The 14,307-nt window shown below is 35.4% G+C and overlaps 1 protein-coding gene across 5 annotated transcripts in view; it reads right to left on the bottom strand.

Moving 5' to 3' along the window:
* The window catches only part of EXOC6B (exocyst complex component 6B), a 652,710-nt gene that overhangs the window by 372,284 nt on the left and 266,119 nt on the right, over window positions 1–14,307 (bottom strand). For 4 of the 5 annotated variants that reach the window (XM_515544.9, XM_054678525.2, XM_024354433.3 and 1 more), the window contains one exon: window positions 13,452–13,520. The exons of the other annotated variant lie outside the window; for it this stretch is intronic. In XM_515544.9, coding sequence (XP_515544.3) covers window positions 13,452–13,520 — 69 coding nt within the window. The remainder of the gene's footprint in view (window positions 1–13,451; window positions 13,521–14,307) is intronic. 5 annotated transcript variants of the gene reach the window in all.

Below are 14,307 nucleotides of genomic sequence, written 5' to 3'. Positions count from 1 at the left end.
CATAAGGGACTATAAAGAGATTATGGCCAGGCATGGTGGCTCTCATCTGTAATCCCAGCACTTTGGGAGGCCGAGGCGGGCGGATCACCTGAAATCAAGAGTTGGAGACCAGCCTGGCCAGCATGGCAAAACCCCATCTCTACTAAATATACAAAAACTAGCCAGACGTGGTGGCACGTGCCTGTAATTCTAGCTACTAGGGAGGCTGAGGCAGGAGAATTGCTTGAAATCAGGAGGCAGAGTGAGCCAAGATGGCGCCATTGCACTCCAGCCTGGGCGACAGAGCGAGACTCCATCTCCAAAAAAAAGAGAGAGAGAGAGAGATTATGAGTAAATTCTAGCTCTGCTGCTGATTAACTTCTTCTAATTATAGCCAAGTCCTCAAAAAATATATTAAAAGCAAATTAGTAGAAAAATATTCTGAAATGTAACACAATTACTATGCTCAGGGAGATCAATTAATAACACTTCTCATAATTGTTTCTAAATCTCTGCTCTGCATCCCTTTAAGCAGAAGAATTCAGGAGACAAAACTATTAGTTTAACTGGTGAGGCTAACTTACCCCTAACAGAAAAACAGGTCATCAGCTTGCCATGCATAATGGCTGCTCAGGGAATAAAGATTTATGACACAGAAATAAGGTCACTTTGAAATATGCTTTTAGATTTAGATTTTGGCAAGGCTTCCAAATTTAAGAAAAAGACAAGGTGGTAGAGAGTTCTTATGAGGCTTATACAAGGAGATACTCAAATGGAATTGGGGAAAGCCATTCTGGGGCAAAGGTCTGTAGTCAATAGATACCTGAAACCTAACTCTGTACTTCCCTTTAGAGGAGGGATTCTTTCTGGGTCTATGGATGAGATTCAGGGAATTGGCGAAGCCTCTGAAATTTTAAGCCAAATGTCACATGCATGCACATATGTGCATTTTGCCTGGTGAAAGCATTCAGAGCTTTTGTAAAATCTCAGAGGCCCCTTGATTAAGAAAATTTAAGAGAAATACTGTACTTGATAGAGCCTTTGTAATAATGAATTCACTGCACAATGATATTCTCAATTCCCTTATATCTTAGGGTATTCTATAGTCTCCTGTAGTGAATGGAGCAGAATTCAATAAAAATGAAGTTCTTATGATTCATATAATACTGGGGGATTGCTAAAAATGTCCATGTATTTTAATTGCTATCGCTGGACCCAAGATGTCAGAAATCTTTAAACTTTTTATTATAGTATAACACATACGCAGAAAAGAACATTAATCAAAGGTGAACATTTTGTCAACATTTTTTAAATCTAGGAATTTAAACTGCTCATGAGAAGATGATGTACATAGCTGAGATCAAGAAACCACAAGAAGATCACATACAAGACTCACAAACTAAGCTTATGGATACGTATATTTATAGGTTTGCCCCTCTAGTCTCTCCTAATGACACCTAAGCTACTTGTTATGGGATGTACATACACCCTTCCAGTGATAGAAGGGTGAGGAGTGAACTGAAAGCAGATTCAGAAAGATGTTTCATTGTATAAAGGAGCTTAAAGTACATGCAGATCTTTGTCCAAATTGAGCTGGGTTTGAGGATTAGGGCCGACTGAATCAATAAAGTTCATAAATATCTACAAGACAGAACAGTTTGTCTTCATCAGACACATAGCCCACCCGTCTTTATAACTACCAGTTCACTACATACAAGAACCTCAAATTATTATTATTCATCATTTGCTTAACAGTAAAATTTTTAGTTTTCCCTTTTAAAAACATATTTTTCAATTACTATAAAATGATATTTTATATCCTGCCCCTTACCTGCCCAAATCTAAACTGTATGTGAATGTGAAGATTTAAACCATATAAAAATTTTTAAATGATTCCATAAAATACTTCTACCTTTGCCCTGCACACTTCCACTGCATTATTTTATCAAAGACCATGTCTCAATTAACCACTATCTGACCCTTGTTCACTTTCTTCCCTCCCCTCCCCCTGCCAAAGTTTGCCCTTCCTGCCAAAGTTCAGCACTTCCTAGAAAAGTCTCACTGCCTGTTTGATATTGTACTTCACTTTAGTCACCAAAGGAAGAATTTGCAGGTGCTTGGCCCCATCTATAAGACCATGACCGAAATCTGACCTCCTGTTACAATACATGAACTCCTGACCTACTGATAAGGCTGGCAGATATAAGTAGGATTTTTCAAATAATCCTTTGGGAATTTATAAGCAGCAAAGCCATAAAAGGGGGGTGAGTGGAAGGTCGGTTTCACTAAAAATAATAAATATTGCCATGTTTATTCAAAGAGTGCCTTGTTATCCTCCAGGCCAAAAGTTCAGATAAACACTATTGTAAATGACAAAATATTAGAACTTTTTGTTACTTATGTTATGATCCTTCCGTTGGACACCAATAGAACTGTTTTCCCTCATATAGGTCCCAGCCCTGATATTGTGTAACAGTCCCCGTGACTAAAATACTGAATTCATCTGCAGGTCAAAAGGAGAGTAATTATCGTTCAAAATCAAAAACAAACATTTACTGATTATTACATACTACTAATACTAAGTGCTAAGTACTGGGACTAAAAAGAGGTGAATAAATATAATACCTGCCCTAAAACAGCTTACAATCTATTGAGGAAAAACAACACATTTAGAATATGATGATATAATAAAGTTAAGCAGTAATATAAATATACACTGAATCCTATGTGAAGGAGTAGGGGGTCCACTGAGTTCAAGCTGAAACATTAGAAAAAACTGCTGGATGACACAAGTAAAAAATAAATAAGTGTGTGAACCCGGGAGGCGGAGCTTGCAGTGAGCCAAGATCGCGCCACTGCACTCCAACCTGGGCGACAGAGTGAGACGCTGTCTCAAAAAATAAAAATAAAAAAATTTAAATAAATAAGAACTAGTAAGATAAATGAGAATAGTAATTCAGGTAGAAGGGAAAGAATGAGAGGCATACATTCAAAGAATTGGAAGCATTTTAGTATCATTAAAGTAAAGTAAGAAAATATGGATGATAAGACATGGAAGACCGTCTATACTTTTATATACTATATTGTATTCTATACTTCTACATTTTACTCCACAGATAACCAATCACAGAATTGTAAGCAGCTAACACATATATCAGATTTGTATGTTGAATAGATTATTATGACTATAATGAGAACTGAGTTAAGGGCTTAAGATAATGGTAGGGAGACCAGATAAGGAGATGATTTTCAATAATTCTGATGAGAATCTGAACTAGGGCAATAATTTTAGGATAGGAAAAGATGAGATGGAGTAAAACTGTATTTAGGAAATAACATTTGGAGATTGGATGGTATTCAGAAAAACCCAAGAGTTTATGTTTCTGGCTGGTGACTACATAGATGATACTATTATCTGACATAACTAAAAATGCAGATGGGCAGGAGGGGCAAGAGATAATGCCTTCATTTTAAAACACAGGGAGATACAGAGTTTATGCTGCCTGTGAATATCCGAAAGGTTCTGTTCACTAGGCAATACATATAAGTCCAAAGCTCAAGGGAAAGCTGAGGACTAAAGATATAGGTTTGGAAGTCATTAGGATTCCAAATCATGAGAATAGATTATATCATTCAAGAAAGGCAAGACACAAAGAAAAGCGGGACAAGGGTAAAACCCTGGGAACAATGAAGGACACTAAGAAGAAGAAAAGCTCACAGAGACCAAAACAGGCAACAAGTATCAGAAAGGCTGGTAGAGAATTAGAAAAACATACTGTAAAAGAAGACAGAGATTAAGAATTATAAGGCAAAAATGATCAACAAAGTTGGAGCCAAAAGGTCCAGGAAAATACAGTTCCAGGATAGTGCTAAGAACAGAAGATAAATATACAGGGTTGATGAGAGAATGAAAAGGGAAGAAGTAGAGACAAGCATTAGAATGTAAAGGAATGCAAGAGATATGGTTTATTTTCTCCTCAATCCCCGTTTCTCTATTCCTAAATCCTTTTTCTTAAGTTCCAACAGTAATATTAATTATATTACAAAATAAGAAAAAAAAATTACAAACATTTATATTAAGTAATCCATTTTTTAAAAATCTTTGTAATTAATATTGAGGAACTATCCTTTACCATGCAGTAATGCCAATTTGTGACTTGAGAATGGGATAACAAAGAAAGAGAGGTAACAAATTACAGCCCCAAAAAGGCTATGAAGAGTCAGCACTAGAAGTTATACATGCTTTGGTCCTTCCTTTTCTAATGGAGATATCTGAGTATTTATTTAAAGTCCCTATAGACCTAGAAAATCAATGTCCAGAAAATAAACATATATTCTCCAGAAAATAGAACTGAGTTTCTACCACTAACTGTACCTTTTCAAAACTAGGAACTACTGTGAATGGGAGAAGAGACCTGTTTCTGCCATATAAATAATGCCTTATTAATTGCTATAGAAAATTTATGAATATAAAATACTTCAACAGTAGGGAATATTACTGTGTATAATTTACTTTTAAATGGGCAGTTTAAGGTCTTCCTGCTTTTCTAGAGCTTTATTATCTCTAAATAATAACCAGTATGCCTTAGTTTCTACATAGCTTAGGACTACATATGGTCATCGTACAATTAAGAATATGTAAATTTTTAAAAATTTGTATATTGACGACAGAGACCAGAACCCCTATCTACATGTCTATAGTTTATGCCAAACACTTTTAAAAATACCAATACTGTGTCTAACCATTAGCATCAGAGATACATAACAATTACGAGATAACTACCATTTATTTTTTATTTTATTTATTTATTTTTTTTGAGACGGAGTCTCACCCTGTTGCCCAGGCTGAAGTGCAATGGCGCGATCTTGGATAACTGCCATTTATTAAATGCCAATTATGCATGCCAGTGACTGAGTTAGGCACTATTTATTCAATTTATTAATTGTACTATGTAGGTAATTATTATCCTATTTCATGTATGAGAAAGGTAGCCTAACAACATACAACTAGTAAATGTGTGAGTAAATTATTTCAATACTCATGAGTCACCACTGGAGTTCACTTGAGCAAAATCTGTCATATTTTAATATCATAAAATCCGGAGTCTCGCTCTGTCACCCAGGCTGCAGTGCAGTGGCGCGATCTCGGCTCACTGCAACCTCCCCATCCCGGGTTCAAGCGATTCTCCTGCCTCAGCCTCCCAAGTAGTTGGGATTACAGGTGCGTGCCACCACACCCAGCTAATTTTTGTATTTTTAGTAGAGACAGGGTTTCACCATGTTGGCCAGGATGGTCTCGATCTTTTGACCTTGTGATCCACCTGCCTCGGCCTCCTAAAGTGCTAGGATTACAGGCGTGAGCCACCGCACCTGGCAAACATAATAAAATCTTTTTTTTTTTTGAGACGGAGTCTCGCTCTGTCCCCCAGGCTGGAGTGCAGTGGCGCGATCTCGGCTCACTGCAAGCTCCGCCTCCCGGGTTCACGCCATTCTCCTGTCTCAGCCTCACGAGTAGCTGGGACTACAGGCGCCCGCCACCACGCCCGGCTAATTTTTTTTGTATTTTTAGTAGAGACGGGGGTTCACCATGGTCTCGATCTCCTGACCTAGTGATCCGCCCGCCTCGGCCTCCCAAAGTGCTGGGATTACAGGCGTGAGCCACTGCGCCCGGCCATTAAAATCTTAATAGCTTATAAAAACTAGCATACACACAGTGATGAGATACAATGCGGTCATACTATAGTCATTCAAAGAATGTAACTTCTCTCCTGGTGTAATGTAATCATATTAAAGCATAAAGCATTAACTTTTATACATCCTTGCTTCTCCAAATTGATTTCATGAAGAAGAGAAATTCAGTAAGTGTTTTTTTAAACAAGGAAACAAATAATAAGATTTTAGTTAACATATGTTCAAACAAATGTACTAGATTCTTTAGTTACCACTTATTTATTCATTCAACTATTTAATAATATTTACTGAGTACTTACCACATGCCAAGTAATGTTGGTACTGGCGGATATAACATTAAACAAAATAAACTAGCCATTTCACAGACCTTATGTTATTTGAGGGAAAAAATTCATTAAATTTTTAATTATGAGGCTTACTCTTAACCTTAAAACTTGATGTGAATAAACATGATTATTTTTCTATAGACTATTGGCTTAATTACAACCGTGAACTCCCTTATCCAAACATACGATTGAAGAGAGTAAACAAAATAATGGAGCACAGAAACAAAATGTTAAGGAAGAAAGGAGTAAGTGTGTGGCAAAGGAAAAATGCATATTATTGCATGTGTGAGTTCTACACAACTTTCAAGGAACAGATAACTCTTATCTAAGTTGTTTCATAAAATAGAAAAAAGGGGGAGATGTCCAACTAATTTTAATGAGGCTAAAACAACACTGACTTACAAATCATCTAAGGACAACACACCAAAAATGAAAATTTCAGGGCTGTATTACATATGGCCAAACCACAAACACAAAAATAAAAAATAAAGCAACAACGAAAAGGAGTTAAATTCTACAGGATGTTATAAAAGTAGTAACACATGCTCATCAAATTGAGTTTATCTAATAAACACAAGGATATTAATATCAAAAAAAATCTATCAATGAAATTCACCATATTCATAAACTAAAGAATAAATATATTAATATGTATAGAAAACTAATTCAATAAAATTCAACACACATTTATGTTTTCTTAAAAGATTATCAAGAGTCTAGGAATAACTAAATAAAAATTATTTACCAAAAAGCTATATAATGATTAATCAATGAAAAAAGTCAGATATATTCTCTTTAAGATTAGAAATCAGACAAAGAGTCTTACTATCACCTTACTGAACAACAAAGCAATGATGATTCCAGTCAATACAGTAAGACAATAAAAAGAATAATGAGATATAGGAAAAAAAAGTCACTATCTACAGACAATATGATTGACTACACAGAAAACTTAGGAACCCAAATGACTATTAGAACCAATAAAAGAGTTGAGCAAGGTTTCTAGATGTGAGATCAACCTATAAAAATCAATAGTTTTCCTCAATATCAGCAATAACTAATTAGAAAATAAAGTAGAAAACCACAACAAAAACTAAGTATTTTGCTATTTATCTAACAAAGAATGCCCAAAACTATTAACATGAGGTTGGGGGAAAGCTCAATTAAATAATTTAAAAGATCTTCCTCTTCCATGACTGGGATGACTTAGCATTATGAAACTGTTAATTCTTCCAAAATGTAACTACAAATTCAATCAATTCAAATCAAAATTCTAGAAGGACTTTTTGAATAATCTCAAACTTACTATAACATATATATGGAAAAATAAAGATCTATAAATAGCTAATGCAATTTTAAAGAGGAGACATGAGAAGGGACTTATTTTATACCATCTATTTTGATATATTATAAAATATAACAAAAAATGAGCTCAGAAACAGAACAATGTAAATATTGAAATTTAGTATATGCCAGAGGTACTACCAGAAATCACTGAGTGACATACAGATTATGTAGTAGATGGAATTGATAAAACTGAATTCATCATATGGAAAAAAATAAAGCCTCATATTATACAAGGGGTCTTAAAAAGTTCATGGAAAATGCATATTATAAAAAAACTATGCAGGAATTTCAAAATATTTTACACCAAAATAAGCTTGTACTAACTTGTTATAATATGTCTGAACAGGATCTAGTTTGAGGCACTAAAAAGTATAAGACATCAATTTGAAAAGAGCCTCTATTGGAGCAACATGAATTCTACTAAAATTGAAGCAAGCACAAATATCAAATTTATGGTAAAACTTGGGTAGAAGAATGGTGAAATCATTGAAGCTTTACAAAAAGTTTATAAAGACAATGCCCCAAAGAAATCAGCAGCTTATAAGTGGATATTTGTTTTAAGAAGGGATGAGACAATTTTGAAAATGAAGCCTGCAGTGACAGACCATTCATATCAATTTTTGAGAAAACAATCTTGTTTGTGCCCTAATTAAAGAGGACTGATAATTAACAGTACAAACAATAGCCAACACCATAGACATCTCAATAGCTTTAGATTACACAATTCTCCCTGAAAAATGGAAGTCAAGCAGACTTTCCACTCAATGCAAAACCACTGCACTCAGATCCGCTGCAGAAAAGAGCAGAGAACTTTCAATGGAAATTTTAAAAAAGTGGGGGATCAAGATCCTGAACCATTTATGATATGGTTTGGCTCTGTGTCCCCAACCAAATCTCACCTCAAATTGTAATCCCTATGTGTCAAGGGAGGGAAGTGATTAGATTATGGGGGCAGTTTCCCCCATGCTGTTCTCATGATAGTGAGTGAGTCTCACAAGATCTGATGGTTTTAAAATGGCAATTTTTCCTGTCCTCACATTCATTCTCTTTCCTGCCACCTTGTGAAGAAGTTGCCTGCTTCCCCTTCACCTTTCACCATAATTATAAGTTTCCTGAGGCTGCCTAGCCATGCTTCCTGTTAGGCCTGCAGCACTGTGAGTCAATTAAACCTCTTTTCTTTATAATTACCCAGTCTCAGGTAGTGTTCTTTTCTTGAGTGAGTTCAGATTGCATATGTAAGTTCTACACAACTTTCTTTGTTTTTATTTTTTATTTTTTTATTATACTCTAAGTTCCAGGGTACATGTGCACAACATGCAGGTTTGTTACATAGCTATACACGTGCCATGTTGGTTTGCTGCACCCATCAACTCGTCATTTACATTAGGTATTTCTCCTAATGCTATCCCTCCCCCAGACCCCCAACCCCTGACAGGCCCCAGTGTGTGATGTTCCCCGCCCTGTGTCCATGTGTTCTCATTGTTCAACTTCCACCTATGAGTGAGAACATGTGGTGTTTGGTTTTCTGTCCTTGTGATAGTTTGCTTAGAATGACAGTTTCCAGCTTCATCCATGTCCCTGCAAAGGACATGAACTCATGCTTTTTTATGGCTGCATAGTATTCCATGGTGTATATGTGCAATATTTTCTTAACCCAGTCTATCATTGATGGACATTTGGGTTGGTTCCAAGTCTTTGCTATTGTGAACAGTGCCACAATAAACATACTTGTGCATATGTCTTTATAGTAGCATGATTTATAATCCTTTGGGTATATACCCAGTAATGGGATGGCTGGGTCAAATGGTATTTCTAGTTCTAGATCCTTAAGGAATTGCCACACTGTCTTCCCCAACGGTTGAACTAATTTACACTTCCACCAACAGTGTAAAAGCATTCCTATTTCTCCACATTCTCTCCAGCATCTGTTGTTTCCTGACTTTTTAATGATCACCATTCTAACTGGTGTGAGATGGTATCTCATTGTGGTTTTGATTTGCATTTTTCTGATGACCAGTGATGATGAGCATTTTTTCATATGTCTGTTGGCTGCATAAATGTCTTCTTTTCAGAAGTGTCTGTTCATATCCTTTGCCCACTTTTTATGGGGTTGTCTGTTTTTTTCTTATAAATTTGTTTAAGTTCTTTGTAGATTCTGGATATTAGCCCTTTGTCAGATGGGTAGCTTGCAAAGACTTTCTCCCATTCTTTAGGTTGCCTGTTCATTCTGATGATAGTTTCTTTTGCTGGAGTTTCACACAACTTTCAAGGGACAGAGTGAGTCCCCAGCTTTGTTGCCCAGGCTGGAGTGCAATAGCATGACCTCGGCTCACTACAACCTCCACATCCCAGATTCAAACAATTTTCCTGCCTCAGCCTCCTGAGTAGCTGGGATTACAGGCACCCACCACCATGCCTGGCTAATTTTTGTATTTTTAGTAGAGACAGAGTTTCACCATGTTGCCAGGCTGGTCTCAAACTCCTGACCTCAAGCAATCCACCTGTCTCAGCCTCCCAAACTGCTGGGATTACAGGCATGAGCCACTGCACCTGGCCTCAGGCAGTGTTCTTTATAGCAGTGTGACAACAGACTAATACAGTTTCCTTGAAGAACTATAGCAGAAGAGAAACATGGCTTTCCCAGTACAATCCTGAAGACAAGGCACAATCAAAGCAATGGCTACTAAAAGATGAAAGTAGTCCAGTCAAAGCAAAAGCAGACCAGTCAAGAGCAAAGGTTGAGGCAACAGATTTTTGAAATGCTAAAGGCATTTTTCTTGTTGACTTTCTGGAAGGCCAAAGAACAATAACACCTGCTTGTTATGAGACTTTTAGCCAAAGCTTTAGCAGAGCTATGCCTGGGAAAGCTTCACTATATAGTCCTTCTCCACTACAGCAATGCTTCTGCTCATTCCCCTTATCAAATGAGGGCAATTTTGCCAGAGTTTCAATGGGAAATCATTAGACATTCACTTTATAGTCCTGATTTAGCTTCTTCTGACTTCTTTTTGTTTCCTATTTTTAAAAAGCCTTTAAAGAGCAACTATCTTTCTTCAGTTAGTAATGTACAAAAGACTACGTTGACATGGTTAAATTTCTAGGACCCTCAGTTCTTTAGAGATGGGCTAAATGGCTGGTATAATTGCTTACAAAAGTGTCTTAAACTTGATGGAGCTTCTGTTGAAAAACAAAGTTTATATTTTTTATTTTTATGTTTTAGTTTCTTTTTTCCATGAACTTCCTAAAGTCCCCTTATATACAATGATGAACCTAAGATGGGTTAAGATGAAAATCTAAATGGTAAAATATTAAATGTAGTATAAAGTAAATACTCTGTGACAGCAGGATAAAGAGGTATTTTAAAAAAAAACTCAAAAGTTTAAACTTATATGGCTAAAATTGATGGATGTGATTACATGGAAACTAAATATTTCTGTTTCATTGAACATAACATAGACATAGTTTAGAGTCTGGTGACAAATTGTGAAAAAAGGACATTTTAAACATTCTAAACTGTCAGTATCTACAATATATGAGGAATTTCTGAAATTTCTCTTTCAGAAAGGAGGGAAAAAAACAAGAAACCCGATTTAAAAAAATGAACAAAGGTTAAAAATAAGCACTTTATAGAATAAAAATCTAAAAAGATCCACTAGTCTATAAAGAAAAGCACAATTTTTACTAATAACCAGAGAAATGCAAACTAGATCCATAGCGCAACATCATTTGAGTAAATTAAAAGCACATACATATACAAATCACTATATATTTTTCAAGGATATTTAAACATCTATGACCATATATTACATATATTAGTGTTATTGTTCTTGGAGATGAGAGACAACTGGGCTTGTAAACAATGAATGAACGGAAAAAAATATAATGAAACAAAATAAAATCCGGGGGGGGGGGGGGCCTTTATGAACTGATTAGAGTGTCACAGTCTAAGATGTATAAGATTTCTTATCTATACCTGTGATTGAAAAAGATTGTCAAATTGTTTTAGATGCCTTGATACAATTCAATCTACATTTGGCTTCACCTTTATATAACATGAATGGTACATGTGCAGCCATAAAAAAGAATGAGATCATGTCTTTTGCAGGAACATGGATGGAGCAGGAGACTGTTATCCTCAGCAAACTAATGCAGGAACAGAAAAACAAATATCCCATGTTCTCACTTATAAGTGGGGGCTAAATGACAAGAACTTATGAACACAAAGAAGGAAACAATAGACAGTAAGGTCTACTTGAGGGTGGAGGGTGGAGGATGGGAGGAGAGAGAGAAGCAGAAAAGATAATTTTTGGGTACTGGGCTTAATTCCTGGGTAATGAAATAATCTATACAACAAACCCCCGTGACATGAGTTTACCTATGTAACAAACCTTCACATGTATCCCCAAACCTAAATCTTTTTTAAAAAAAAGAATTGTACATATATCAGACAATATTAATTTTATTTTTGTTAAAAATGTCCGAAAATACATAGAACATAAATAATGGTGGTCTCTAGGTGTGAAATCGTAGGCAATTATAATTTTATTTTCATGTATTATGTTTTATTTAATTTTTGTAACTTTAAAATTTCTAAATGAGTATATGTTACTTTAGTAGTAAGATATTCAGAGCTTCTTTATAAAACCAAAAAAAAAAAAAGAATGTCTTCTGAGAAATTGCTGCTACTGCAATATTAAATTCAATTCTAATGCCTCTCCACTGTTACATGATTCTAGTATGGACATTTAAACCTGTGAGACATACTTATATTCAAATGTAAATACAAAAATCACATTATAAGGCTACACATTATTTTTAGTATTCACTATTTTAACCACCTATTTAAAAAAAAACAACAAGGAATTGTAGATTGAGAGAGAGGGAGTGTAAAGGGAGGGAAGACAGAGGAGAAAGAGAGAAGAAAAGAGGAAGATGAAGAAGTGGGCAAGAGAGGGAGAGAAGAGGAAACTACCTGATTTTTAATCTAACCAATAAAACTACCACAAAATATTTCAGACCATAAAGTCCATAGCTCAGTATCCCAAATTGTCAGGAGTAATGACAAAGTGATACTATGTTAAATATATAAACAAAGAGAGACCGGGCACGGTGGCTCACGCCTGTAATCCCAGCACTTTAGGAGACCCAGATGGTGGATGACCTGAGGTCAGGAGTTCAAGACCAGCCTGACCAACATAGAAAAACCCCATCTCTACTAAAAACACAAAATTAGCTGAGCGTGGTGGCACATGCCTGTAATCCCAGCTACTCGAGAGGCTGAGGCAGGAGAATCGCTTGAACCCGGGAGGCGGAGGTTGTGGTGAGCCAAGATCACGCCACTGCACTCCAGCCTAGGCAACAAGAGCAAAACTCTGTCTCAAAAAGAAAAAAAAAAGAGATATATATATATATATATATATATATATATATATATATATATACACACACACACAAATAAAAATTGATAAGAGACTGGGCAATAAGACATACTTGAACATATTAAAAACAACCTGATATAAGCATCACTGAAAGTTTCTGTAAAAAAAAAATCAATAATAGGCTTCTCTCACCAATTTGTCTTGGTTGCTAGAGTTTCATTTTTGACTCACTTTCTGTGTATCTATGTGTCTGCATGTGAGTGTACTACCAAAATGGAGAAAGGGATCATTTCTTAGAATATTATTAACATCTATAATATCCCCCACACAGAGAGGTTCCCTTTTCCATATGGTTTATATGACAAAAGGAGTAATTGTCATTAGGAATAAAAAAGTAAACATTTTCACAAATACTATTTTAATGTGTAAAGACAGAATATTGTTATTTAAATAACTACATTATTAAACTAAAAACAGAAATCTGGATGTAAGACTATTTCTAGTCATAAGCTACTGATTTATTGATGACTAAGAAATGTCACTAGCCATAGCATATTACATAAAAACATAAGAGATTCAAAATTGTCTTTTATAATTAACAGTCCTTAAACAACAAGAGTTTTCTCATTTTTCACTCTTAATAATAAACAGAAAAACTACCAAAAGTTGAGAGAGCAAAGTTTTGAACTCAATGGACATCTTTATTAGGCAGAGCCAGATAAAGACTCACCAGGACAGAATATATATGTAGACATCGATAAACTGGAGAGAAATCCACCAAATCTTGGGCCCCAGGTACCTGCAAACACAAGATTATAACAAAAAAATTCAAACAAAGCTATTAAAAGCAACTACATTAATTGTTACTACTCAAGTGTTTGGTTCTTTTTATAAAGGCCAGTTCTAGCTTGTAAGTGAGAAATACAAAACAAACAAAAAAATAGGTTTCCAAAGACCTAGTTCTTATGTTTTAGCCATAGAATTAATAAACCGTGAAGATATACACCAAGGCTGGCACAAAGCCCACAAGGATGGGTAGCAAAGAGAAACAGGTGGCACCAATCCTGCATTTGCCTTTAGAGATATATCTTTGACCATGGGACTCTAAAGGGAAAATAAGAACAATGTGAGAATACACCTTTCATGACAACTTTGATTTCTAAAAGACATGATAGTGTACATAAAAAACTAAGTTTTAGTAGTCAAAAACAAAACTTGCCACACAATATGAATCACGGCCTGCCAGCCAACTTCTGAAGAACACAAGAATTCGTCAATACTTAAGTCAACATGCAATCAAAATACAGAAATATGCTATGAAAAGAGGGGAGATTATGTGAAAAATAAGACAAAGAATGGAAAAGTCAAACCAAGAAGTAATACCAACGTATTTTAATGTGAATAGTGTATGTTAATTAAACCTAGACATCAAAAGAGAAAGTAAAAGAAAAAAACATCAGGTAAGAACTGGAGCCTAGTTTCAATGCCAAAATTGATTTGCTATGTGATCTGACAAGAGTAATTCATAATTTGGTCTCGACTACTTAAGTTGAAAAAAAAATCAGCTGATTTATAGGGATTTAATA

Source organism: Pan troglodytes, chromosome 12 (assembly GCF_028858775.2).
Source record: "Pan troglodytes isolate AG18354 chromosome 12, NHGRI_mPanTro3-v2.0_pri, whole genome shotgun sequence".
Classification (NCBI taxonomy): Eukaryota; Metazoa; Chordata; class Mammalia; order Primates; family Hominidae; genus Pan; species Pan troglodytes.
The sequence above is the reverse complement of the archived record's forward strand: the minus strand, read 5'-3'. Positions and strand labels throughout refer to the sequence as shown.